Source organism: Talaromyces stipitatus, genomic scaffold (genome assembly GCF_000003125.1).
Source record: "Talaromyces stipitatus ATCC 10500 scf_1105507295515 genomic scaffold, whole genome shotgun sequence".
Taxonomy (NCBI): Eukaryota; Fungi; Ascomycota; class Eurotiomycetes; order Eurotiales; family Trichocomaceae; genus Talaromyces; species Talaromyces stipitatus.
The window spans coordinates 2805921-2830694 of record NW_002990118.1 but is presented as its reverse complement, the minus strand read 5'-3'; the positions used below and the strand labels follow the sequence as shown (position 1 = coordinate 2830694).

General features: G+C 46.2%; 10 protein-coding genes across 10 annotated transcripts, besides 3 other annotated features; 7 read left to right on the top strand and 3 right to left on the bottom strand.

The window, feature by feature from the left end:
• Positions 1 to 17: 17 nt before the first annotated feature.
• Positions 18 to 1782, top strand: TSTA_050900 (argininosuccinate synthase). Its single transcript, XM_002485560.1, has 6 exons — positions 18 to 162; positions 216 to 268; positions 323 to 522; positions 571 to 673; positions 723 to 899; positions 948 to 1782. The coding sequence occupies exons 1-6, from the start codon at positions 114 to 116 to the stop codon at positions 1614 to 1616; spliced, it is 1251 nt and encodes a 416-aa protein (XP_002485605.1). The 5' UTR covers positions 18 to 113; the 3' UTR covers positions 1617 to 1782.
• Positions 1783 to 1943: 161 nt separating this feature from the next.
• On the top strand, positions 1944 to 3094 carry TSTA_050890 (trans-aconitate 2-methyltransferase, putative; the record flags this gene model as incomplete). The annotated part of the gene is made up of 2 exons (XM_002485559.1): positions 1944 to 2036; positions 2120 to 3094. The coding sequence occupies 2 exons, from the start codon at positions 1944 to 1946 to the stop codon at positions 3092 to 3094; spliced, it is 1068 nt and encodes a 355-aa protein (XP_002485604.1).
• Positions 3095 to 3928: 834 nt separating this feature from the next.
• Positions 3929 to 5994, top strand: TSTA_050880 (MFS monosaccharide transporter, putative; the record flags this gene model as incomplete). Its single annotated transcript, XM_002485558.1, has 2 exons — positions 3929 to 3958; positions 4240 to 5994. The coding sequence occupies 2 exons, from the start codon at positions 3929 to 3931 to the stop codon at positions 5887 to 5889; spliced, it is 1680 nt and encodes a 559-aa protein (XP_002485603.1). The 3' UTR covers positions 5890 to 5994.
• Positions 4069 to 4090: a microsatellite.
• A 141-nt stretch (positions 5995 to 6135) lies between the features above and the next one.
• On the bottom strand, positions 6136 to 7071 carry TSTA_050870 (NAD dependent epimerase/dehydratase, putative; the record flags this gene model as incomplete). Its single annotated transcript, XM_002485557.1, has 2 exons — positions 6136 to 6659; positions 6693 to 7071. 2 exons carry the CDS (start codon positions 7069 to 7071, stop codon positions 6136 to 6138), a joined length of 903 nt encoding a protein of 300 aa, XP_002485602.1.
• Positions 7072 to 7609: 538 nt separating this feature from the next.
• On the top strand, positions 7610 to 8932 carry TSTA_050860 (uncharacterized protein; the record flags this gene model as incomplete). The annotated part of the gene is made up of 2 exons (XM_002485556.1): positions 7610 to 8090; positions 8151 to 8932. The coding sequence occupies 2 exons, from the start codon at positions 7610 to 7612 to the stop codon at positions 8930 to 8932; spliced, it is 1263 nt and encodes a 420-aa protein (XP_002485601.1).
• Positions 8933 to 9213: 281 nt separating this feature from the next.
• On the bottom strand, positions 9214 to 12413 carry TSTA_050850 (uncharacterized protein; the record flags this gene model as incomplete). Its single annotated transcript, XM_002485555.1, has 6 exons — positions 9214 to 10337; positions 10399 to 10843; positions 10962 to 11005; positions 11226 to 11494; positions 11563 to 12077; positions 12180 to 12413. 6 exons carry the CDS (start codon positions 12411 to 12413, stop codon positions 9244 to 9246), a joined length of 2601 nt encoding a protein of 866 aa, XP_002485600.1. The 3' UTR covers positions 9214 to 9243.
• Positions 12414 to 16081: 3668 nt separating this feature from the next.
• Positions 16082 to 16741, top strand: TSTA_050840 (NADH-plastoquinone oxidoreductase, putative; the record flags this gene model as incomplete). Its single annotated transcript, XM_002485554.1, has 2 exons — positions 16082 to 16218; positions 16291 to 16741. 2 exons carry the CDS (start codon positions 16082 to 16084, stop codon positions 16739 to 16741), a joined length of 588 nt encoding a protein of 195 aa, XP_002485599.1.
• Positions 16742 to 16828: 87 nt separating this feature from the next.
• On the bottom strand, positions 16829 to 18879 carry TSTA_050830 (cytochrome P450, putative). The gene is made up of 6 exons (XM_002485553.1): positions 18297 to 18879; positions 17897 to 18231; positions 17718 to 17839; positions 17376 to 17659; positions 17218 to 17319; positions 16829 to 17149 (listed from the first exon to the last, which is right to left on the bottom strand). Exons 1-6 carry the CDS (start codon positions 18871 to 18873, stop codon positions 16950 to 16952), a joined length of 1620 nt encoding a protein of 539 aa, XP_002485598.1. The 5' UTR covers positions 18874 to 18879; the 3' UTR covers positions 16829 to 16949.
• Positions 18880 to 19376: 497 nt separating this feature from the next.
• Positions 19377 to 20289, top strand: TSTA_050820 (uncharacterized protein; the record flags this gene model as incomplete). Its single annotated transcript, XM_002485552.1, has 3 exons — positions 19377 to 19557; positions 19635 to 19691; positions 19766 to 20289. 3 exons carry the CDS (start codon positions 19377 to 19379, stop codon positions 20287 to 20289), a joined length of 762 nt encoding a protein of 253 aa, XP_002485597.1.
• Positions 19726 to 20037: a mobile genetic element.
• Positions 20290 to 20300: 11 nt separating the features above from the next.
• Positions 20301 to 20663: a mobile genetic element.
• On the top strand, positions 20380 to 20786 carry TSTA_050810 (uncharacterized protein; the record flags this gene model as incomplete). Its single annotated transcript, XM_002485551.1, has 2 exons — positions 20380 to 20413; positions 20452 to 20786. The coding sequence occupies 2 exons, from the start codon at positions 20380 to 20382 to the stop codon at positions 20784 to 20786; spliced, it is 369 nt and encodes a 122-aa protein (XP_002485596.1).
• Positions 20787 to 24774: the final 3988 nt, after the last annotated feature.

Genomic DNA, 24774 nt, shown 5'->3' with positions numbered 1-24774 from the left:
ATACCCTCGTCCGACCTGACCGACATTTGTTTATCTTCTTCCCATTGCCAGCTGGAATAATTATTTTGTCTCTGATCAATTCTTATTCAATTCACTATACACTCTCATTCACAATGGCTAAGCCCAAGGTCTGTCTCGCATACTCTGGCGGTCTCGATACCAGTGAGTAATCTCCATGCGCTGATGCAGGATTTCCTCACTAACAATTGTGTCAGGTGTCATTCTCAAATGGCTCATTGAGCAAGGTTACGATGTTGTCGCTTTCATGGTACGTATTTCCTGCCGATTGTTCGCATTGACGCATCAGCTAATCTGCATCCAGGCTGACGTCGGTCAAAACGAAGACTTCGCTGCCGCCGAAAAGAAAGCCCTTGCCATTGGTGCCGTCAAGTTCGTCGTCGAGGACCTGAAGCGTGAATTTGTCGAAGAACTTTGCTTCCGAGCAATTCAGTGCAATGCCATTTTTGAAGATCAATACCTCCTCGGAACTTCCTTGGCCCGCCCGGTCATTGCGCGCGCTCAGTGCGTTGTCCCTATCACGATAAGGGTATGAGATGCTGACAATCGTAGGATGCGTGTTGCTCAACAGAATGAGTGTGTTGCTGTGTCTCACGGTTGCACTGGCAAGGGAAATGACCAGGTCCGATTCGAGTTGGCTTTCTATGCTATTCAGGTAATTTGATCTCCGAGACTCAGCTAGTATAACAAGCTAATGAGAATAGCCCACTATCAAAGTCATCGCCCCCTGGCGATTGCCTGAGTTCTTTGAACGTTTCGCTGGCCGAAATGATCTGCTCGATTATTCCGCCAAAGTCGGCATTCCCGTCACATCCACCAAGGCTAAGCCCTGGAGTATGGATGAGAATCTTGCACACTGCTCTTATGAAGCCGGTATCTTGGTATGTCGATTTGTTCTTTGGTATAAACACGCACTCATATTCTGATAGGAGGACCCCAACATCACTCCTCCCGCCGATATGTGGAAATTGACCGACTCTCCTCTTAACGCTCCCAACACCCCCGAGGAGTTCTCCCTCTCATTCGAGAAGGGTATTCCAACTAAGCTGGTTACTCCCTCCGGCGAGACCGTGACTGGATCCTTGGATATCTTCATAGCTTTGAATGCTATTGGTCGCAAGCACGGTATCGGCCGTGTGGACATTGTCGAGAACCGTTTCATCGGTATCAAATCCCGAGGCTGCTACGACTCCCCCGCAATGACTATTCTCCGTGCCGCACACGTCGATCTTGAAGGTCTCGTCCTCGACCGCGAAGTTCGTTCCTTGCGTGACCAGTTCGTGACCTTCACCTGGTCCAAGCTTTTGTACAACGGTCTTTACTTCTCCCCCGAGCGTGAGTTCATCGAGAAGAGCGTGATCGCCAGTCAAGACACCGTCAACGGAACCGTCCGTCTTTGCGCCTACAAGGGCTCTGTCTCCATCCTTGGTCGTTTCAGTGAGACCGAGAAGCTCTACAGTGCCGAGGAGAGCAGTATGGACACCTTGACCGACTTCAGCCCCATCGACACCACCGGATTCATTGGAATTTCCAAGATCCGTCTTGCTAAGTATGGTCAAGCCAAAGCTGAGGCTGGCGAGAGCTTGAGCCGGGCATAAATTGTAATTTGGCTGTAATGCTTTTTTTTTTCTTTCTTTTATAGGTTGGACTCGGGAGTTGGATGTTCTTCGCGTATGTGACAATAGATTTACATGGCCGGATAACGTTGGACTCTTTGTAATGATTAAAATGAGTTGAATGAAATTGAAGATGTCGTTGACTTTGGTTCGTTACGTCCGCGGTAGGCGACCTTAGAATATCTCCGTTCTGGTCAACATTAATTTTAAGGACTTGTGTCATTTCATGTCTACAGTTCCGAACTCGCAGCTCCAGTTGTTGTTTCGCTTTATTTTCAATGATGACTTTTGACGCCCAAGTCTCGTAAAATGTCGCCAAAAGGCGATCGCCAATCTATTAAGAAACTGCGAAAATCGGATATTTCTGCCAGTCCTCCGAGACTCGCTCGACCTTCCCGCCTGGTAAGTCTTCTATAAATGCCAAGAATGTCAACACCATATTGTTATATAAAATAAAAAGACAACAGCAGTGATAAATAATACAGATGAGGTTTATATCTTCTAGTTCTGTTCTCTATCGCCATCGGCTTGGCACCTCTATCACAAAGGCTGAAGGTTTCCCCGCGTTTCGGCAAGCCTTCCGAACAGCGTTATCGCCACCAAAACAACAAAAACAACACTTGGTCAGAATGTCGTCTACAGACACAAACACAGGATACAGACAAGCCAAAGACTGGAATGCAACTCAATATCTCAAATTTGAACAAGAGCGCACTCGACCTGTTCATGATCTTCTGGCTCAAATCCCTATTTCTTCTCCACGACGCGTGGTGGATCTAGGATGTGGCCCTGGTAATTCCACGGAGGTGTTGGCGGCACGATGGCCTAACGCGCAGGTCTCAGGCATGGATTCATCGCCTGATATGATTGAAAAGGCTCGCGGAAGACTACCAGATACGAAATTCGAGCTGGGTGATTTGAATACATGGGCGCCTACCGACAACAAGGAAAAAGTAGATGTGTTCTTTTCGAATGCAGTGTTCCAATGGGTTCCGTCTGAGAAGAGATTGCCGCTTATTGCTCGGTTTATTGAGATGCAGGCTCCTGGCGGTGTATTTGCCTTTCAGGTTCCTGATAATTTCCTCGAGCCATCGCATGCCATGATGCGTGAGACGGCTTCCGATGCGGATAAGCCGTGGTTTCCTGTTCTTCAAAACCGCCAACCGGCACTTGCGCGGTTCCAGTCTACACAGGAAATCTACGATGCATTGATCCCGTTATGTCGGAGTCTTAATATATGGCATACACACTATTACCACATCCTGGAGAGTCATGAGGCAGTTGTCGAATGGGTCAAGGGGACGGGGTTGAGGCCGTTTATTGATCCGCTATCAGAGGAGGATAAGAAAGGGTTTGTAGCGGCGTATTTGGAGCGGTTGAAGAAGGTGTATTCTGTATCAGTGGATGGGAGGGTCCTCTATAAGTTTCCGAGATTGTTTGTTGTTGCTGTTAGGAAGTAACCAAAGGAGGCAATTCTGCTGTACAACCCTAAACCCTAAGCCCTAAGTCATAAACAGATTAGGCAGTAAGGAAGCAGTGGGTCCAGCAGTGAAAATTCTTATCTGATCGGTGAAGACCCGTGATTGGCTCATTTTGATCCACGCTAAGCTCGTTTTGGTTAGCTCCTGCTGATTGGCTGGAAGACTCACCCTCGGTCAGTATTGTCGGCTTTCTTTTTACTCGTTTCTCACACCGAGTCAACGAGCTGAGAGTCGACTGTCGGCACTGTTTCTCATATTTCCGGGATTGGAAACGGAAAAGTCTGACTGCTAGCAAATCAATGATTGGGAGATAGCGCTCTGCAGATCGCGTGCATCATGGGCTTTCCGAGCACGGCTTAGACAAGTCGACCCGAGAACGTTTTAGGAATGTCAGATTCTACTACGGAGTACGTAGTAGGCATATTCATTCTACCATGTCGTCGAGCGCTTCGAATAAGCAAAGCAGGAAAACGCCAATGATGCAAACCTCTGTCATCCCTTTACCCCGTACTTTGGCTTCATCGTGGCCCAAAGTGCAGGTCGAGCAGAGAAACCCGTCCCGACATGGCTTCCCGATGTGATGTCATACGAGAAGTGATTTCTTCCGCGTCAGGAACAGTGGAGAGTGCAACCAACCTCGACACAGCCAAACATATCCTGCGATGCCTCACGAAGGGATCCAGTTAACTGATCCACTGGCTCTGCCCTAATGCATCTCACTCCACTTAGACGGTGGTTGCGGTGGGATCGTTTCCTCCATAATCCCCACGAAACATGAGCCTCGCACGATATGTATAGCTGACGCAGTTGACGATGCGGCCCCTCACCTACTCCAGCGGCGAGGTATGATGTATGCCGTGGAGACTCGTATCGCTCACCATCGCTCATGATTGACTGTTCCACTGACGAACGCAGAGGACAGATTTTTCAGACGTTGGACTCAAGCGGGGGAGCACACACACACACACACACACAAAATAGCGAGCAGATGGATATATATAAGACGTTGGGACCCCTCGTCCCCTGACTTGGAGATTGTTTCCTTGGTCCACCACTTCATTACCCCGTGTCTCCGGACTTTTCGCTGTCTCTTTTGTCATTTCATACAAAACCCCCAAAAAAAGGAAAGAAAACAAGAAGGCGAGACAGAAGCGGGCTTCTCCAATATGGCTCCTCCCACCTACGCGGGGATGTCAGGCAAGCGCCTGTCCCTCTCCATCTCAACTATCGGAACAATGGGCTTCTTGCTCTTTGGCTACGACCAGGGTGTCATGTCTGGTATTATCAGTGATAAAGCCTTCAACGATATCTTCACCGCGACAAGAGATGACTCTACCATGCAGGCCTTGGTGACCGCTGTCTACGAGCTGGGATGTCTTGCTGGCGCTATGTTTGCTTTGTTTCGTGGTGACGTAATTGGACGACGCCGAATGATCATTATCGGTGCCAGTGTCATGATTCTCGGCGTCATTATCCAAGTTACCGCGTTCCCAGGACATGTGCCCCTCGCTCAGTTCATGATCGGTCGTATCATCACGGGTATTGGAAATGGGATGAACACCTCGACTATTCCTACCTACCAGGCTGAATGTTCACGAACTACCAATCGTGGACTTTTGATCTGTATTGAAGGAGGTACTATTGCAATTGGTACGTTGATCGCTTACTGGATCGACTACGGTGCACACTTTGGGCCTCCTGATCTTGTTTGGCGATTCCCCATCGCATTCCAGATCTTCTTCGGCATCATTATTATCGTTGGCATGTACTACTTGCCCGACTCGCCTCGTTACTTGATCACACGAAACCAGATTTCAGATGGCGAATATGTCCTTGCTGCATTAATCGGTCGTGAAGTCCATGACCACGAGACACAGATCCAGAAACAGCTGGTGCTTGACTCTGTCCGAGCATCTGGCGCTATGGGTGAGGACGTCCGCTATAGGGATTTGCTCACGGGCGGTCCTACCCAGCACTCCCGTCGCATGTTGATCGGTGCTTCTTCTCAAATCTTCCAACAACTCAGTGGTTGCAACGCTGTCATTTACTATCTACCTGTGCTGTTGCAGCAGTCCCTCGGCCAATCGACCAATCAGGCTCTACTTATCGGCGGTATCAACATGATTTGCTACGCCGTCTTTGCCACTTTCTCATGGTTCTTCATTGAGAAAATCGGTCGTCGCAAGTTGTTCTTGGGCGGCACCTTCGGTCAGCTTACTGCCATGATCATCACCTTTGGTTGTCTCATCCCCGACGACAAGAGCGTGGCCAATGGAGCTGTATTCGGTCTCTTCCTTTACATGTGCTTCTTCGGCGCCACCTGGCTACCACTTCCATGGTTGTATCCTGCCGAAATCTCTCCTATCAAGACACGTGCCAAGGCTAATGCAGTCTCCACCTGCTGCAACTGGCTTTTCAATTTCACTGTCGTCATGATCACACCAGTCATGGTCTCTAGCATCCACTGGGGCACATACTTGTTCTTTGCTGCCATGAATGCTGCCTTCATCCCATTTATCTGGCTGTTCTACCCTGAAACTGCTGGTCGCAGTCTCGAGGAAATCGATATCATTTTCGCCAAGGGATATACCGAGAAGAAGAGTTATGTTACTGCTGCTCGCGAATTGCCGAAGCTTACTGATGACGAGGTCGATGCCCAAGCTGCTGAGTTTGGTCTTGCTAGGAGCTCTGATGAGGAAACTGAGAAGCACATTGAGGAAAGACGCTCATCTGAGGGTGCACCGGGAGCTGTCAACCCGATGATCTATCCTTAACTGGCCTAAACTTTGAAAGGAAACAGAGTTTCCAGTTATGACGACACATAAAAACTTTTATCTGTGATATTTGTCTCTTTTTTAATGATGCAAAACTATGATACCAATGACTCGCATTTAGATAACTTTTCTGTTTATATTTGGTTTCTTGTTTCTTGTTTCTTGTTTAGAACGAGGATACATGAATGTATAGACAGCTAGAGAGTATGCAACGAATAAGAACATTTTAAAGTCTCTTTGATGTTTTCAAGAGTATGCAACTTGACTGAACGTGTCCTTCACGATATCGCACTGCCTCTGTAAGAAGTCCATGAACGTGTTCAGCCCTATCCCCCATGCCTTAACCTCTTCCATATCCACCAGTTTATCCATATCTCTCAAATTCTTATGCCACGACTCTGGCTTATTCTTCGCTGCTGCTTCGTCGATCTCCTGATCCGATAGATAATAAGCCGAAATACTTTTCCCGGAGACTCTACTCAAGCCTTCCATAATTTCTTCGACGGTGAGAAGCTCTGATGCGACTGCAATAGCCCTCCCACTGAATCGTTCTGGACATACGAATGCGGCTGCGCAGAATTTCGCGGTATCCGCTTCATCCGTCATTGGTAAGAGTGTGTCTCGCGTATACGACGTCCTGTAGACCCCCGTAATCGCGAGATCAGGATTCACGACACGGATTTTGGGACCGATGAAATTCGCCATGAAGTTACCCGGCCTCAGGATGGTGTAATATTTGAACCCTGCGGTTCGGACGAGTTGTTCCATTGCTATCTTTGGATTTATTGCCATTGCCAGCATACCTGTTTCAGGGTTCCAGGCGGCTAGGCGATCGGGCCTGTCGGTTCCCATTGTCGTTGATACGACGACATTGTTTATGGTACCAGTTGCTTTAGCAGCGGAGAGGATGGTGGTTGTGTATTTGATTGTTGTGTTGTGGTCTGCTGGTGGGATGACGAGGAAGAGTCCAACGCAGTCTTGCATGCCAGATTGGAGGGCAGCTTCGTTGTCGAGATTGCCAGTGAAGAGTTTCACGCCGAGGGTTTTGAGGGTTTGGGATGCTGGGGAGTCCGGGCTGCGTGTTATGGCGTGTACCATGTGGCCGTGGGAGAGGAGCTGGCGAGCTACAGCACCTCCTTGACATCCTGTCGCCCCGGTGACGAAGAAGGTGGATGCAGTCATGTTGTATGATAGATAAGAGTGGGATATAGAGGATAGAGGATGGGCGAAAGTACCCAGGTAAATGACGTTATATCAAAATAGCAAATCGTTATTTGTTAGCTGGGTTTGTTGAAGTTGACATACTTAGGCGGAGAATTTTGGCACTCTTTATAGTCGACCGGGCCAATTCATATTCTGTAAATATTCATCGAAGCCAGCCATATAGATAAATTGCAGAAGAGGTGATTGGTTCTGGACATTCAGCAACTCTCCTTGTGACTTTCATGGTGGATGTCCGCCAGTGTCCACAATTTAGACCTCCCGAATAGCCCCTTTAGTAATGACCAGATTGGATGTCTAACGATGAAGCTATCCAAAGTACAACAATACTGACAAATCAGCGGCTCCATTTATCTAGATCTGGCGGAGTTCCGCCGCCCCACCATGGATGCCACTTATTTCTCTTGTCGATTTATGACCACGACCATGATGTATCACTCCTCCTGGTGGAATTCCATCGGAATGCATAAAAATCTCAACGACGGCGATTGAGAACTCCATGTCTGTGATACAAGCCCCAGTCGCCTACAAAGAAAGAAATGGCGCTATCCCACGGCGGAAATCATGCAAAGCATGCGCCAAAGCCAAACGACGATGTGATCTGCTTCTACCGGTATGCTCACGATGCAGTCAGCGCCGATTGGATTGCGAATATCCGATGCTAGAGGCTTCAAATCTTTCATACTCCTGGGATTGCTTGTCGGACTTCAATATCAATCCGTCAATAGCAACAACTCTATTTCAACAGCCTCCTCCTCCGTTGCCAATTATACCATCGTCTTACGAAAACGTGTATAAGGTTGACGAAAATTCCTTATCACCTCCACTTAATGTCAATCCACTCTTTTCAGGTCGCATGTCTCGGTTGCAGTTTACGCTAAGCGTGCTTCAGAATGCGCATAGGACAATGGTGCTGGAGAATCAGACGCCGTGGTGTCATCCACTACTGTACAAGAATGGTATGCCGCGAGTTATGCAAGGTTTGTTCTCTACTGCTCAAAAATAGCATCAATGATTGTTTTGGCTAATGATGAAATCAGATGCATATGCATGTTGTTCTCTGTATATGAACAGGAATGCAACAAACTCCAAAACTATATTGTCGATTATCGAAAACCGTGCTGCTGAGCTGCTTGCATCAGATCAACCAGATAATGCTTGGGAGTACCTTGCACGCTTACAAGCGCTCATACTGTACCAGACAATAAGAATATTTGATGATGACGCATCGGCTCTGGTTGCTGCAGATCTCACCATGCCGGCTCTGCGAGCTATATTGACTCATTTTGTCGCCAATGTGCCCCTCGAAGATACTCTGTTAAATTCAGAGAATTTGCCTATAAACTGCCTCATCAATGAACCTACGTCGGACACCAAAGACCACTGGCACAGCTGGATTTTCGAAGAATCCACACGCCGCACAATGTTCCTCTCACACCTACTGATCAGCATATGGGAAATCCTCCAATACTTAAACCAACAGCAAATCATCGCTTCTACCACCACACCATACACCGGCATCAGCAGGAAAAAGCCCACCTGCGATGGCCGACTAGGTCTCTCCAATTGCTGGTGGTACTGGTACCTATCAGCGCATTTATGGGAAGCTCCGACACGGTATGACTTTGCATTGGCGTATGCAGAGAAGAGTCGTTTCCTCATCAAGGATTTGGACTTTACGGAGTTCTTGGCTTTGGGTCAACCAGATGATGTGGATATGTTGGGGAAAATGGCACTGTCGGCTTGGATGGGGAATGAGGCGTTGCAGGAATGGTTTTTCGTTAGAGGGGGTGTGTTGACCATGCCTGTTTCATCGATGTGACTTCATGCCCGTTTGTATGTATATAAGCCTATAATAGAAAGATGATGGAGTTCTCGAGTTAAGGGTCGACTACCTAATTCGACTAAGCTTTTACTCGTATGGCTGAGTGCTACCTACCAGAATGCTTTTAGCTACGCACTACTACTATCAGAAGGACTAAACTTGAAGCAAATAAGTTAGCATCTCCATTACCTAACCTTGGATAATATCTTTCAGCAAGTCATTAGCGATTTTCGGTCCTTTAACTACCGGTCAAGTGATACAAGTAGCCTAGAAGAGCATACAAGCATCAAAGCCCGGCGTTTACACTACTACTTCTCCGTAGCATTCTCATCTTCCATGAAAGCATCCTCCCATTCCGACACGTCCACCGTCTCTTTCTCGGTAGACCCACCTGCGTTAGCAGTGAGAGTGGGAGTTGAGGATCCATCACTATCTGCTCGTTCATCTTCTGAGAAATCACGGCCCAGCGATTTGCACATATGGTACCTCGCGTCACGCAGGATATTGCAGATACGACTTCGGTTAATTATACCCAGTGACTCCTCACATAGGCGTTCCGCGCGGAGACAGAGATACTGCCAGTCTAACGGAGTGACATTCTCATCAATGGAGTCAAGCTCCCAGATGATGTCTCGCGGGGCTCGTCGTTTCCAGTATGACGATGGCACGGCAATCTCAGTCGAATTCAGGAAGCTCTCGACCTCGGAGTGGTGGAGTTCATCAAGAACATTCACCACGGACTCGTCTAGGGCCGTGAACAAACCGCTCTCTGGCTTTTCCTTCATGGCCGTATATCGACGTGCGCTCTCAGCAATTATTTCCTCAACCTCATCGACATGAATCGGATCATGCATAGAGACAAGAATTTGGTAGACATCATACTCAGTACGGTGAGCTGAGTATGTCGTGCCGCGGTAACCTCGTTCATTCACGATCCAGTCAGTGATATTAAGGCTCTCTTTGAGCGTGTTCGGATTGGTCCATCGATCTTGAAGTGCCCAGATGAAGTATTTCAATTCATTCTCGAGATTCTCCGCCCCAATGACATTGACAGCCATTTTCCAGCAATTGTCATGGATGGGGAAGCCGTGGGGAAAGAGCCGCCAGTTCTCAGCATCATCGTAATGGCACGGATAGACATTGACTCTTTTCACAAGCGGAGTCTGAGTGGTGCTCTTCTTCTCCTTCTGGGTCAACTCCTTGTTGTAAAAGTGGCGCCTGTCAATCAGCGAATCGTCCTTGTCACGGGGAACTGTGAAGATGGGCTCTTTGGCTTTGTAGGTACACTTATTGTACATCTTGCGAGCTTTGGGGTCACTATCCCAAAGATGGTAGCGACCAACTCCGGAGATGTAGTAATTGGGCTCATCCTCCCCACGGCGATACCTTGTTTGAGAGACCACTATGTCGCGATATTAGCCATCCCGCGTGTTCATCGGCCTTAGAAAAATGGGAGTACTTACTAACACGGTACATTCCAGTCCATCCTGGGCGAGGCATCACGCCAAACTTTCTCTCATTGGCAGCAGTACAGTCAAGAGATTCGTCTTCTCCCTGCTGTAATTCTTCAAATTCCTCATTACCAGCATCAGGATGCTGAACCGCATCAGGTCCTGTGGTGGTATACGGGTTGACAGCGAAAGAGACAGCCTGCTCATCCTCGAGAGTGATGCACATGCCGCATATACCACAGAAAGTGTTTTGCTTTGCATGAATGAGCATTGGTCCAGCATGATTGTCAATTGGGTACTCATTCACATATCTGAACCCTTGCTGGTTGTCCAAGGGCTCCATTGCGCAAAGAGCTGGTTGGCCTGTATTACCAGTGCTCTGCCGAGAGACGCGGCTCCGAGCTGCTGGATGTGTAGCTGAGCCACGTAGCTCGGCCGGGCTAGGTCGGTAGACGAGCTTCATCATTTTGCGCAGTTTTCGAGATGTTAGTCTTAAACTACACTCTCACCTATGTGGAGATGAAGCGAGGAAAAGAATGTAGACTGGAAATCCTCCCAGAAAATTTTCCACGCACCCTTGCTGTCGTCAATATTACCGCTTCAAGATTTGGAGCGTACCCTAGTACGGACGAGAAGAGTCAAGTCTGAACGTCATGACCTAGGCAGCACCATGACCAGAGCCACCCAAAGACACACAGAAATTCAACTTATGATCAAGCGAGCGAACTCTGGGATCGCAAAGAACATGCAAATCAAGACGCAACATTCTGAGTTCGGACCACTTTACGGCGTCCACAGGTGGAACACTCTAAACGAAGTAACTCATGAGGGACTCTCACCAAGTGCACGTAACGTAAAGTTACTTATTTTTTTCAAATGGATCGGCTGACTCGGGCGGTCACTGCCATTGTCACTTGGATTGGAACGAATCCGGGTAAGAATGTAGACACCGAAGAGCGGTTTCAACGCGGGTACAGACAAAGCAATGAGAGTAGCCCCAATTTCAGCCATCTCGATCGCAAGTTGTGGATCGTAATACCATGTATTGTCGCTTGACCACTGGCCAAGACAAACGAGGACTATACGAGCGCCGGATATAATGAGGACACTATAGCAAACGTTGAATCAGTCAGTATACTTTTTACTGAGCTTTTGTATCCAGGCTTTTTCACTCACAGCACCCCTGGAAACATGACGCAGCCGAGTTCCAGTTTCCTCCTCATCGGGACATGTAACAGATGGATCAACATGGACGGAATGATGAACATGACGACGTCGCAGGCAAAAGATAGACATGAAATAGTGATATAGACCGCACCCCAGCTGACGCATTTGTATACATGATAATCACTCTGCCATGAGTATGGCCATTTGCCGGTAACGGGAATGCAGTGGAATAGCAGAAGGAAGAATTGCGCTAGGAAGAAGACGGCGAAGACAATTGTGCAGATGCGAATAGACATGTAAAGCTTTGCGTGAGCATCGGATAGTCGACTGTAGAATGCGAGACCGGAAAGGCGACAAGTAAAGAGTGCGATGATGTAAAGGAAATGAATGATTATATCTAACAATTCACCATGATTCATTCGCTCGTCATCCAGGGACACGACATAGGTAACGTACGCGCTGCGTCGACCGTTTCCGTTATTTATCAACAAGACGCATAGTGGAACGAGTGGTATATAGAGAATCTATCATTCAAAGACTTAGTCAGTAGTCCGAATATATTGAAGCGCTCCTCAGGAGATCCCTGGCCATAAAGTGAAAAAGTATAAAGCGAAGGAACCGCTTACAAAAGTAAGACACGCCAGCCAGTCATCTAACCCAAACTTCCTCACAATGAATATCCGTGAATAACATCGAATGAACAAGAAAAGAAAAGCCAAAACGAAGACCACATATATGCCAATCTTGTTTGGCCCGTCGCGCGAGTCTAGCAATGTTGCCAATGTAATTTCAGGAGGTATATTGCCAATGGACCAGGCATAGGCGATATCAGACGGTACATTGGTTGTATTGCCATCCATCGTTATGCAGAGCTGATAGGTACCGATTTCACAGAAGTCACGATCATGATCTTTCTTGTTATCGAGTCCGAGCTTGGCATTGATCGTGCGAATGGTTTATTTTTCCCCTTCGTCGACTTTCGCCTTTTCGTCAATTGATCGCTTTATCGCGACGTTTGTTTTGTAGATCGGTTCAATGTGAGTATAGCACATTGATACCCTGACTGCGCCGGGTCTAACCGCACAACCCAGTGAGTATGTCGTTTAACGAACATATCCGAGAGATGATGAGAATATTTAGACGGACGCCGGGGTCTAGACATGATAAACTCTCGTTCCAGGTGCTAGGTAGAAAGTAGGGCAATCTGCCGAGGACGGTGCGCGAAAATCAGACCAAGCAGCTCGTAATCGTTAGTTGAGTTACAAATCAGAGTTTTTATGCGTTTATAGTCGGCAAAGCCCGCGAAATCGTTGATTGCGACAGTGCACGCATCCTTTTCACCATAGCGGTGACAGGGTTAGTCTGACAGCACGCGCCAGCAGTGTCCAGGACCGAGGGCACAGCAACTCTGTGGGCGCCAAGTGAGCACCAAGTGGACCCCAAAGCCTTGCTCAAATTACTCATACAGTCAACACGAGGCTATTGTCAGGGAGTAAGACGCTAGATGCGTACTAGGGTCCCTCGAAATGCACGCAAAGGATCGAAAATAGGGAAGGTCCGTTGAATTTGGAGTTACTCGGGCCAGAATAATGGCATATCGGCAGCCGGGTATTGAATCCTGAGGTTCCATCTCGCTAATCTAACTAATCTGTTAGGTTAGGACTAAGAACCAATTCCGGGATTTGGTCCAGCTTAGGTTGTGTGGAAGAAGAAGCTCCCAGGGGTCGAGATTATTGCACGTACGTATCTTGAGAGTAGAAATTTCATCATAGGATTGAAGACTATCCCAGCCATGGGGGCTATCCAGTTGCAACCAGGTCCAAGTCGCCCCATGCCTGCGCCAAGAACACTCCTAATCTACTCCGTACGTACCACGGGGGACGCCAACTGACATAACTACGGAGTAGGTGCTTGGATGATCGACATCGTCTGGGCCCTTAGACTATTAAACTTCAGCTTTCCATAGATATACGGAATATGGAGTACTACTCTGTGATAGCTTTTTCTAATATTCAGGTTGCATCGGAATTGAGTCTTCACTCTTAGTACGTAGTATAGTCAATAGAGCTAACCCTATAACTTTCCGTTTGACATTCCCGATAATCCTAAGTTGTCGACGTTCAGTAGGTGCGATAAATATTATCTTCCGGAATTCACTTCCACAGCTGTAACCTCTAAAGATATGCCAGATATTTCTAAGAGTTTGATTTGACATCGAAGGACGGTGTAGATGCTCTTGATCATGTAACCCGAACCCTCAGAGCCATGGACCATATTCCGCTAACTTGCTGCCTGAGGCATATACGCCTGCACTATTTCGATAAATCCACAATCAACATCAATCATGGTACCTGCTGAGACTCAAATGATGTCGCTTATTACATCAACACAAAAATATCCAGACTATGAATCTATGACCCCGCCACCGGTCGAATTAAATGTCATTGCTGTAAGTCCTTTGCTGGGTGTAAATGGATCAATCACTAAGTCACCTAACAGTGCCAGAGATGCAGACGGAAAGAGGTCCAATACGATGTATACCATAGTGTTTGTAATCTACGTTAACTATGTTTTCAGATTCGATGTGACAGGGAAAAGCCTCTCTGTTAGCGATGTCGCCTGCTCCCTACAGACTGTGTATATGACCCTCCTCGCTTTGGCAAACGGTACGGCTCTTTACGCTCTCTGAACCTGATCTCGGCTGAATGATTTGGTGCCATAGTAAGATTGGCGCTATATCTGCTTCCCATGCGGATACATCATCATCATCAGTCGCAAGCTCACATGTTTCTAATATTCTGCGGCGTTTAGATACCTTGGAGAATGCTGTCAGAAACACTGCGACGTCCTCCATCTCGCCTCTGTCAACAAACTCATCCAACCTTCCTCCGAATAGTCTGCAGTATGCATACTCCACTTCTTACGCTGGTACGCTCCTTCTGGTTTATTCATTCACATGTAGAAACTAACTGCCATGTAGAGGCGCAAAATCGTCCTAGAGGTCGGTCTACCTGACTTCTCTAGAAGGCAGTCCCTGAGCAACATTAAACGAGATACAGAGGTTTATTTCGAAGTTTCTTTGCGGTTATCAATCGTAGAGCTCAAATACTCTGAGCTGGAAAATAACATTCCTTCCCGCACACCGGCCGATGACTTCCTTAATGAGCCTGATCTGGCCGAAGTATGGAATTTGTTGTTGGAAATCAACACTGTAACTCTCAGAATGGAATGTTGTGGGCGGCCATATCAACCCTTCTGTATCTGGGCTTCTCATTCACTAACAGTCACAGGAGGTACTGATGATGCAGGTGTCCTCTAAAGTCAATGTATGGCTATACGCTCATTTGGTTTGGCGTGCAACTTCAATGATAACCTCGTTCCTCCGGACTCAGCCACGTAGCGCTACGTGGCCGTCGGAGCAGGCCAGGAAACTTGAATATGAGGCATCTCATAGATCGATATGGGCCATGCAACGTTTGCTTGACTTTGATGAAAGCGGACTGTATTGGAATTTCGGGTAGGACCTACCACCAACTGGACTCTGCTTCATCAAAGAAATAATATCATGCTGACCACAAGTTACTGTAACAGGTATTTTAAGTCCTTTTTCACCCCTTGCGTTGGCGTCCTTTTTGGCAATATTCTCACTTCCGCCTCTGAAGAGATTGCCGCGTCCGATCTACATATCACGTTATGGGCACACAAAGTCATCACTAGATGTGCCGACGGCCGTCCCGAACTGAAATATCTAGAGTTATTTCTTCAAACACTGAATCATGCTGCTCTGCTAGCACTTCATCAGAGGTCTCCCCCTTTCAGAACACAAAAACACCAATCTTGGCCGAGTACGCTACCACGAGCAGGTCCATCAACAGATAAAGGAGACTCGATAGTAGGACAAACAACCAACTCGGGCAACCATCTACCGAGCCATCTTACTACTAGTCCACTTCACAGAGATGAATTGGAGTTATTGAATTGTTGTGGGATTGATGTGACAGGCCTGTATAATGAGCCATACCGGACGGTTCTGATATTGGAGAAATGTATATTAACCGAGCCAGATGCTCATTGTCAGTGGTGGACTTTCGAGTCTTAGAGCTACCTTGAGCCTTTATTTTTCACTTAGTATTCACTTGTTTAAAGGGAAGCCGGTTTGGCAGAGTCCGAGGATCTACAAATTCACCAATAGAACAGTCCAGATATATCTAGATGGGGAAGCCACTTGGCAGAGTCCGAATATCCGGACAATATACCAAGTATACCTAGCTTTCAAGGACGCAGGAGAGTACTCTGAGAGGGCGACGGTGCTCTTGATGATAGTATTACTGTATTTTAGTTGCTCCTGGGAGTTTTCTAATCAACATAACCGAAGACCTATCATCTCCCTCACTCCCCGAGATTGCAGATGTCGAGATGGCCACAAGAATTCTATCGCCTGGTTTGTCAACCTCACGTTCTCTAACAGATGCACAAACGATTGGCTGACACTCTCATAGCTTGTCATGCCTCGACAGCGAGACCCTTCATGCAGATGACCGGGGCGTATTCGATTCCACGAAAAATTGACGAAGCCCGACTTTCCCTGGTAACATCACCGCCTGAACTTCCAGTAAAAGTCCCTAGCCAGGAGAGGAAAGACTCGAGTGCCGCAGGATACGTGCTGTAGGGAAGATAGCCAGCAATCTCCATCCAAGACACTAAGACAAATCGCTAAGCCATCCTTCTATCTGCCAGGACATCCGTCGATCAAATCGTCAACTGGGCTCGACAAAACTCGTTATGGGCCCTGAGCTTTGTTCTCGCCTGCTGCACCATTGAGATGATGCAAGTCTCCATGCCACAATACGACCAGGACCGTCTGGGCATAATTTTCAGCGCCTCCCCTCGCCAGGCCGATGTCATGGTTGTAGCTGGCACAGTAACAAGCAAAATGGCTCCAGCTCTTCGTCAGTGCTACGATCAGATGTCTGAGCCTCGATGGCTCATTACCATGGGAAGTTGCGCGAATGGGGGTGGCTATTACCACTACATTTATAGTGTTGTACGAGGCGTTGATCGGATTATTCCTGTGGATGTGTATATCCCGGGCTGCTCACCTACGCCAGAAGCGTTCCTGTATGGGACTTTCCAATTGCAGAATAAGATTCGGACGACAAAGGTCACGAGAATGTGGTATTGGAGGTAGAGTTCTACACGGTACGGGTTAGGTGTGCTGATACTCCTGTGTATATTAGTATGATTGATTGGGTTCCAAATTTCAAGAGAAAAGTTTGTAACTCTCACATCCTCGCGTTTCAGACAAATCTTACATAAGGAGTCAAGTGTCTGATTGAAAATCTATGACATGAAAGCTGGCTAGAAAAGGAATTTGTTCTGAAAGCAATAAGCATCAATCAAACCTTCACCGTTCCTCGCTCTGTAAATTCAAGTTGCAATTTACCACAAACCACTGTGAATGAATCCCGTTGCCCCTCGTAAAATGCCTCTCGAGTCTGATCTTTTGCCAAAGAAATGTCATATCGAGATAGAAGCTCCGTTGTGATTCGTCTAATTTCCATGTACGCTAGTTGTCTACCAGCGCAAGCAAACGGTCCTATATAGATTAGTCAGTGTCATATAATGAAGTGAATCGGTACATGCGAAGTCAAAAAGAAAGCTTACCAAGACCGAAAGGCGCATAAGCGGATGGATCCTTCACAAGGTCTGGCCTGTCTGTCCAACGCTGGGGAATGAACTCGTTGGGTTGGGCAAATGACCGTTCGTCTGGGTTCTGTCAGTCCTTTCACAATAATGGCCGTGATACTGAGTGAGAGCCATACCTCTGAATATTGAGTAGAGGGGTATCTGAACCAAACAGTTGCCCGGAATATAAACATCATCAATCATGACGCCTTTCTGAGAAGTCAAGCGTTGCATGCCCGAGGGTATAGCTGGGTGCAAACGCATTGTTTCATCAATAGCTGCATTGAGTAATTGCATCTGTGATAGCTCTTGATACGTGCGCTCCTTGACTGAGTCGATTTCAGCTTGAAGCAGACAGGTGAATTCCGGTGCATTGGCGAGCTCGTAAAATAAGTTTGTTAAGGTCGATGCCGTTGAGTCGCTGTCAGATCATCAGTGTCATTCTAAAGTACCAGTCTGGGCGTATAATAGTAACGAGCCTCCCTGCAACAAGGCCTACATTGACTTCCCCGTGGAAGTGCAATTGGTCTTTTTTCGATTGTTTTGTATTACGGAAATCAGCCTCGAGCTGCGTGAAAATATCCGGATTCTCTGGCTCATTCTAAAAGAACTGTAAGTTACTCGGGTAAGTATGTTTAGGGGTGAGTGTTATTAATACCTTCATCCGATTCTCAATTTGCTCCTTGACCCATTCGAAATACACGAGAAGACTACTGTTCAATCCGGGGATCAACTTAAAGATCTCAAGGATCCACATTGAGTGCAGAAACGGTCCCATGGACTGCATATCCTTGTGCAAGGTCTTGAGCATATAAGCGTCCTTGCCCGTTATTAGCATGTCGAAAGATTTGCCAAAGATCAGATCGCCTATGACATCAAAACTGTAGTAATTGAACCAGCGGGACATGTCAATGGGTTTGCCAACGTTGTCTGCGATTACCGACAACAATTGTGCCGCGTATCTCGATACGCGTTGCTCATAATCACGGAGAGCTGTTCATTAGTTTAGCATCTTACAACCTCATATCGAAGCAATGAATTATCCCCTGTGTACATACATTTGGAGCTGAAAGCCCGATCCCACATCTTACGACGTCGCGCATGATCCCTCTTGTCCCTTGTGGAGTGAACCGATATATATGGCTTAGCACCATCGTAGAATGGGCCCTTTGTTGTCTGGGATGCATGTCCGTAAATAATCGGTAGCGCTCGGGGGTTCGCAATTGACAATTCACGCGGTCCTACACGCACGTAGTCACCATATTGTCGATGCAATCTACCGATCTCTTCGAACTTGTGAAGTTTCTTGGCCGACAAGCAATTTGCGTACCACGATGTAATGCCAGCGAGGACAGGGCCAGGGAACTTTCGTAGACGGTGGAATAACATGCGATAGACGATGATGCTGCTGAAGAGGCCGAGAAGGTGGCACGCTAAAACATAGTATGTATTCAGGTTTTGAAATTCAGGGGCCCCCAATTTCAACACATTTAAACCAGCGAATATGACCACGTATGAGCTCAAGAGTGTCGGTGCACTACTATCCCACTCTCCTTGTCTGAAGAGTAGATGGTGTAGAGCAACACCTGTTGCAGCGCTGGAGAGACCAGGGAAGGAAGATATCAATAACGCCATGGTGACAGCTTTCTAGTGTATGAAGGCGGTTATAGTCAGTGGATCTGGAGATCGAGGATGTATTTAAACAAGACAATAGAACAAGGAGTCCTTTGCACCAAAACATGAGCAATCAACCCCATTTCGGAATTACACAAGGAACTCCTGTTCCAGAAATTCGGGCATTCGCCTGGAAGCATAACTCAGATTCTAGTACAGAGGAGCGATTCTTTAGTCATTGACAACGCTAGTAATTTTTCTAGTCTCGGCGGTATTGCTGATACACGCCAAGCAGACTAAAGCCACCCACTATATTCAATATAGCTATTGTACATAGTACGCTTGTACTTCTAGTTTAAAAAAAAGCAAACTGACGCTATGCACACCGCTCCTTTGTTACATTTCAAATGACTTTGAGACGTTCTTCTCCTACTCTTTGGGTTATCAACATACTTGCCTCCCTGCTTCCTTCCCATTTCTACAAATTCCACAATTCTGACAAGTCCCACGAGTCCTCCGTCAAGATGAAAGGCACTTACCATCCTGTCAGCGTTCGAGCCCAAGCTGTTGCTCTTATGGCCCATGGTATTGATATCAATGAGGTGATGGCTGATACTGGCATGTCTCGTACAGCTATTCTCTTCTGGGTTAAAAAGGCAAAGGAGCGTGGATTTAATCCTAACATTAACCGACATGTCCTTTGGAGTATGTTGAGGATGGCAAGCGTACTGGTCATCCTAAGGAGATAACTACAAATACTGAACAATCGGTAATTGAATCAGTGACTAAGGACTGTGCTGGACGTGAGAAATCTGTTGAGTTCTTAGGTTATGAAGCTGGTATTTCCTTCTCTTCTGCGTTGAGAATTCTTAAAAACATGGCCTTAGTTTTGTTAAACGAACCACAAATCCAGGACTTACTGATGAGATGAAAAAGAAGAGATTAGATTTCTATCTTAAGCTACAGGACTGGGGCCTCGAGAAGTTGAAAGATATCATTTCTACTGGAATCGTTCTTGGGCACCGACGCGGATCTCAAAAAGTATGGCGTACGTTTGCAGACGTCAGTAATCCAACTGTCATCCGCAGGCATTGGAAGGGTGTAACGGAGTTCATGGTCTGGGCCTGTTTTACTTATGATAAGGAGGGGCCGATATATATATGGAAAACAGAGACAGCACAGGACAAGAAGCTTGCAGATATAGAGATAGCTAAGCTAAATGAAGAGCTTGAACCGATTAAGAAGACTGAATGGGAGTTGAATACTGGTCTTACGCGTGTCCAGCTGCGCAGCGGTAAAACACCTGGCCGGGTTCCTCAGTGGCGCTGGAATAAGAAGAACAGGAAGCTCGTGCGTGAATCTAAAGGTGGAATCGATTGGTGGCGGTATCAAAAGGTAGAGCTCTTTAAGTACCTTGCTGATTCTATCACTTACTGATGTTCTTTTTACAGGAAGTTCTTATCCCAAAACTTATTCCTTTCGCACAAGAATGTATGAAGGAGAGGCCTGATTCTATTATTCTTAAGGATGGTGCAACTGCCCGCCGCCACCACTTTTAGCAGTTAGTATGCGACAAGTATCATGTTCAAAGGATGCTAGATTGGCCTGGTAATTCGCCAGATTTGAACACAATCGAGCCAACCTGGATCTGGCTAAAACGACGGACGACAGTGAGAGGGGCTCCTCGTGAGAAAAAAACTGCAAGAGAAGCTTGGCTTAAGGCCTGGAATGACCTCCCTCAAAATCAGATCCAGGATTGGATTGAACATCTTATTCGCCATGTACAGGAGGTTATTCGACTGGAGGGAGGGAATGAGTATTGTGAGGGCCGCAATGAGAAGGATAAGCGTCGAAATTGGAAAGGATACCAGTTGAAAGGCAAGCTCTCTCGCCGCCAGGATCTAGGAGATGAAGAATGGGAGGATATCATGTGAAATACCTAGAATATATCATTTCCTCTCCATTCAACAGCTATTTGAGTAGCTTCAGATTTACTACATTGTATGTAATTTGAAAGTATTTCGGTAAGTGGCGTTACCACCAAGACTAGAAAATTACTAGCGTTGTCAATGACTAAAGAATCACTCCTCTAGCAGTCACTAAAATAGATAATAAAGTCTTTCAAAGTTTCCTTTTTCTTTTTCTTATCCTTCCATTGTCGTGGCTTAAATGACTAGGTATCTGCTATTGATGCAGATGATCCGGAAATCGACTATTTCTAGGCCGTTCTTCCTGGCGATAGGACAGATCAATGACGATTTGGATCATGCAAAGCCCAGATCTAGTAATATCTTTGCTTTTTTTTTCTTTTGTTTTTCCTCTCTTATGGAGTGATCGCTCTTGGAGCAAAAAGCTATTTCCTACAGAAGTGGGGTGAACAAAGACTTGAGGCCACCGACTGTGGTTATATTAGGGCTTTATCTGCGGAGCATACAATAACACACAATTGAAGGTCAATTTATTCAACCGTAGAATAGAACAAGACAAGTATTGTATATTAGCCTTTTTACTATTAGAGAAGTACCTAGTTTGGATTCAGAAGTAAACTAATATACTACCACATATTTCTCACTTACTAACGGATGACTGATAAATTGATCAAAACATCTGCGATTGACTAAGGTAATCTGATACCGAAAGTCCCAAGACACTTGAGTGTCCCGTAATCCGCAGTGGATCCCCCGAATTCTTTCTATCTCACCATTTTCCGAGCATTTCTTATCAACCTATTCAATATCTCATTTTGTATGGTGGTGAAAATGTTCGTGATATCCAGATGTTGATTCTTAAGGGGACCGCGCCGAGTGCCCCGGGACTTCCGGTGTCCGATTACATTAATAAGCTTAATCTTGCTGCTACGTGAAATCGGAGGAGTGTGTCAGCTGTATATACGATATGTATGAAGTGCAAAATTGAAGACCCTGTTTTCAGTGCAATAAACAAATTTGTTTCTTTCAGATTGTGCCAAAAATGTTACTCCATAAACTTGTGCCTTAGGCAAAAGATCTTCATTCACGACCATATCACATTCCAGGCCCAGGGGTCCAGTACTCCCTACTTGACTATTTGATGCCTCTGTAGTTCTCAACTACCTGAGCATCCTATGTAATTTCCAGGTACCTCCCCATATGTCGGCTTTGTTACCTCCTGGCTGGTTGCTTTGTTCCAGACTTCCAGTCCAGCAGAATAAATTCGTCTCTCGCTACCCTAATCGCCAGACTTTTCTCGTTCCACTTGATTCGGCTATTGTCTTGGTGGAATCGAACTATTCACGGGAAACGAAGAATGGGCCAGATCTACATCATTTCGGGTAACTTCGAAATAATAGATTCATTATGTGTGTCGATCTGATTCGACTCAAATCTTCGTCGCTTTGTGTAACTCAAGATCTCTTATGGTGAGACTCGCCAGTCGTCTTTGTTGCTTTTGTGACTGATTCAGAGGACCGTAAAATGATACAATGAAATAGTGAGCCGGGTTGCCGCTACAAATTAAGTGTTTCAAGAATTTTGGAATCCTTTCAGGGTCACGACAGCCTTGGTCCTAGAGGGCCCAGTGTTTCCACCAAATGCCTTTTAGTTATTCAAAATAATAGACGCTAACTTAGATACACCACTGAAAATGTACATATTTAGATCTGTGCATAGAAAATGAGACAAGTCTCTCTGTCCCACAGACGGTAGAGCTGCAGGAATCGCCAAAAAAAAGGTAATGTGATGCTGCGAGGCTCATATCATAGATAGCAAGACAACCACATTGTTCATGTGTTATTTACTTCCAACGTAGTAGTAGAAGAATTATCTTATGGACCATTCAGGAACTAAAATTCTTCGAATACGGAAACCGGCCTCTCGAAGCCCTACTGTATCAGTCATGGTAGTGCAATTGTACGGTCGGCTTTATGGGGCAACCAGAGAGGCTCTTGAGACTAGCTGATATATGTATGATCTGATAATCTTTTATGAACCTTTTTGCAGAAGTAGGCCTCGATGTGTACTGTGCCCCACCAAATCAGGACGAGGCAAGTATTGATCAACACCATTGGAAAAGCCCTCCTCCGACGGTTTGTTGGCTATCAAGACTTCTGGGCGTGTAGACAGAGTCATGCTGTTTTATTTGCTTGGCAAAGGCCTGTATAGCGAGGATGCTAGCCTACGACCATCGTAAGGTTATCCCATTCCAGAATTTCCTATTTCGGAACACTGAAGCCCTAACTTACCGCATCGGGATCATCGCAGGCCTTCGGAGGTGGGTGATACGAAAAACTGCTCAATTTCTCTTTCGCTCTTATTTAGATGCTTCTAAGAATGTATTGATAAGAATATTACTTATGTGCATACAAGCCTGTCCCAGCATATGCGAAAACCAGCCTTTTCTTTAGTTGCCGCATATTAGGCGCGCACTTGACTACTCCCATTGGACGACCTACTAACCATATCGCTGAACACGAGGCAGATCGCACTTTTTATCTAATTTAGATTAGGCTCACAAGTGCTTTTGTATTCGATCTTAGCAGATTCAATGTCGTAGAACATCTGGATTAGCCAATTTCAACACGTTGGCCCACTACTCGCACGCAGTCACGTTGATCATACAAGATTGCTAAAAACCATGCGGCACAGCAGCGGCTATGTCTTTCTCCTATTTCAGTTCATAGGTCTCATTATTTGAAAATGATCCCGCCTAGTTGTTAGTTGCAGATCAGGATGGCCGCAGCTTCGTGGAAAAAAGTGCCAGAAGCGCGCAGGTCTGTTTCATCATATGTTGGGTACGAATGTTAACCTTGGAAGCGGCTATAAGGTCGAGCCTCCAGCATACCTAGGTGACCGCAAATATAATAAAATTGGACAGTAACGGAGGTCAATAGCATTGTTCCTCCAGGTACTAAGTCTTTGACATAGTTTGTCTTATCTCAAATCTCTCATTTTCTTTCCCTTTCATTGCAGGGTATACATTACAGTCTTCATTATGAGCCATTCTCTCCATCAAGAGCCACAGCAGGCTTCGAATACTTCTCCAGTCAGTTCAGAGTCACGCAATGGACTCTTTCCGCCCTATTATCCTGAGCCAAGCTCAAGCAGCCCCGGATTAACCACGTCTGATATTGGACAGAGGAGTGAATCTTAAGTTTCCAACAAAAATATCTCACAGATCCTTCTTCGACACCTGGAAAAAGACAATCGCAATGGTTCCAACCCAGCTCGGCGGTTGAAATGGTGGGTGGTCTCACATTTTCTCTTTGATGTGCTACCAAGGGCTGGTCCCTCGAATATATCTCCTGTTTTATCAGTGCAGCTACTTTTGTGAGCATCGTCATCGTGCTTTATCGATATGATCAGCACAAGATTCCTTCATGGCCGCTTGGAATCAATCTCGATACTCTTTTAGCATTCTTAACTGCAGTCAGCCAATCCACTTTCCTCTTTCCGGTGGTGTCTTTCGCAGACGAAGTGGACTTGGTTCATGGCGAAGAATAGACCGCTGGGAGATTTTGAGAAATTTGATAATGCTAGTCGGGGGGCATGGGGTAGCATTATGCTTCTGTTTAGTACGAAGGGAAGGTCAGTTTATGATTCCATTGATCTCAATTTCCTGAGGGCCGTGTACTCATTGGTAACTTTATTGCTGTATAAAGGCCTTTCATTCTATTAGCCGCTACTCTTATAGTGACTTCTACTGTGGCGTCAACTATTACACAGGCGGTGCTTGACCAAGATGTACGATACGTGGCCAACGGAGAAAATCTACCATATCTCGAATGATAACCGACAACAATGCGTTCTACTCTGCTCCCCTGAAGCGTCAATGAGGCTAACTAACCGAACAGTCTCACAGTTACGTACGATAGTAACAGTTACGTACGATAGTAATTTCACATCATCATTCAACCAAATGACAGGTTACATAATGAATGCAATGTAT

Excerpts from the sequence above, each read along its gene's own strand:
- TSTA_050900 (XM_002485560.1), top strand. The coding sequence starts at position 114 with ATGGCTAAGCCCAAGGTCTGTCTCGCATACTCTGGCGGTCTCGATACC. Across the intron at positions 674-722 it reads TGGCTTTCTATGCTATTCAG|CCCACTATCAAAGTCATCGC; the intron begins GTAATTTGATCT and ends TAATGAGAATAG. Across the intron at positions 900-947 it reads CTTATGAAGCCGGTATCTTG|GAGGACCCCAACATCACTCC; the intron begins GTATGTCGATTT and ends ATATTCTGATAG.
- TSTA_050830 (XM_002485553.1), bottom strand. The coding sequence starts at position 18,873 with ATGGCGTTATTGATATCTTCCTTCCCTGGTCTCTCCAGCGCTGCAACA. Across the intron at positions 17,840-17,896 it reads AAATTGAGAATCGGATGAAG|AATGAGCCAGAGAATCCGGA; the intron begins GTATTAATAACA and ends CAGTTCTTTTAG. Across the intron at positions 17,320-17,375 it reads CCTCTACTCAATATTCAGAG|ACGAACGGTCATTTGCCCAA; the intron begins GTATGGCTCTCA and ends GACAGAACCCAG.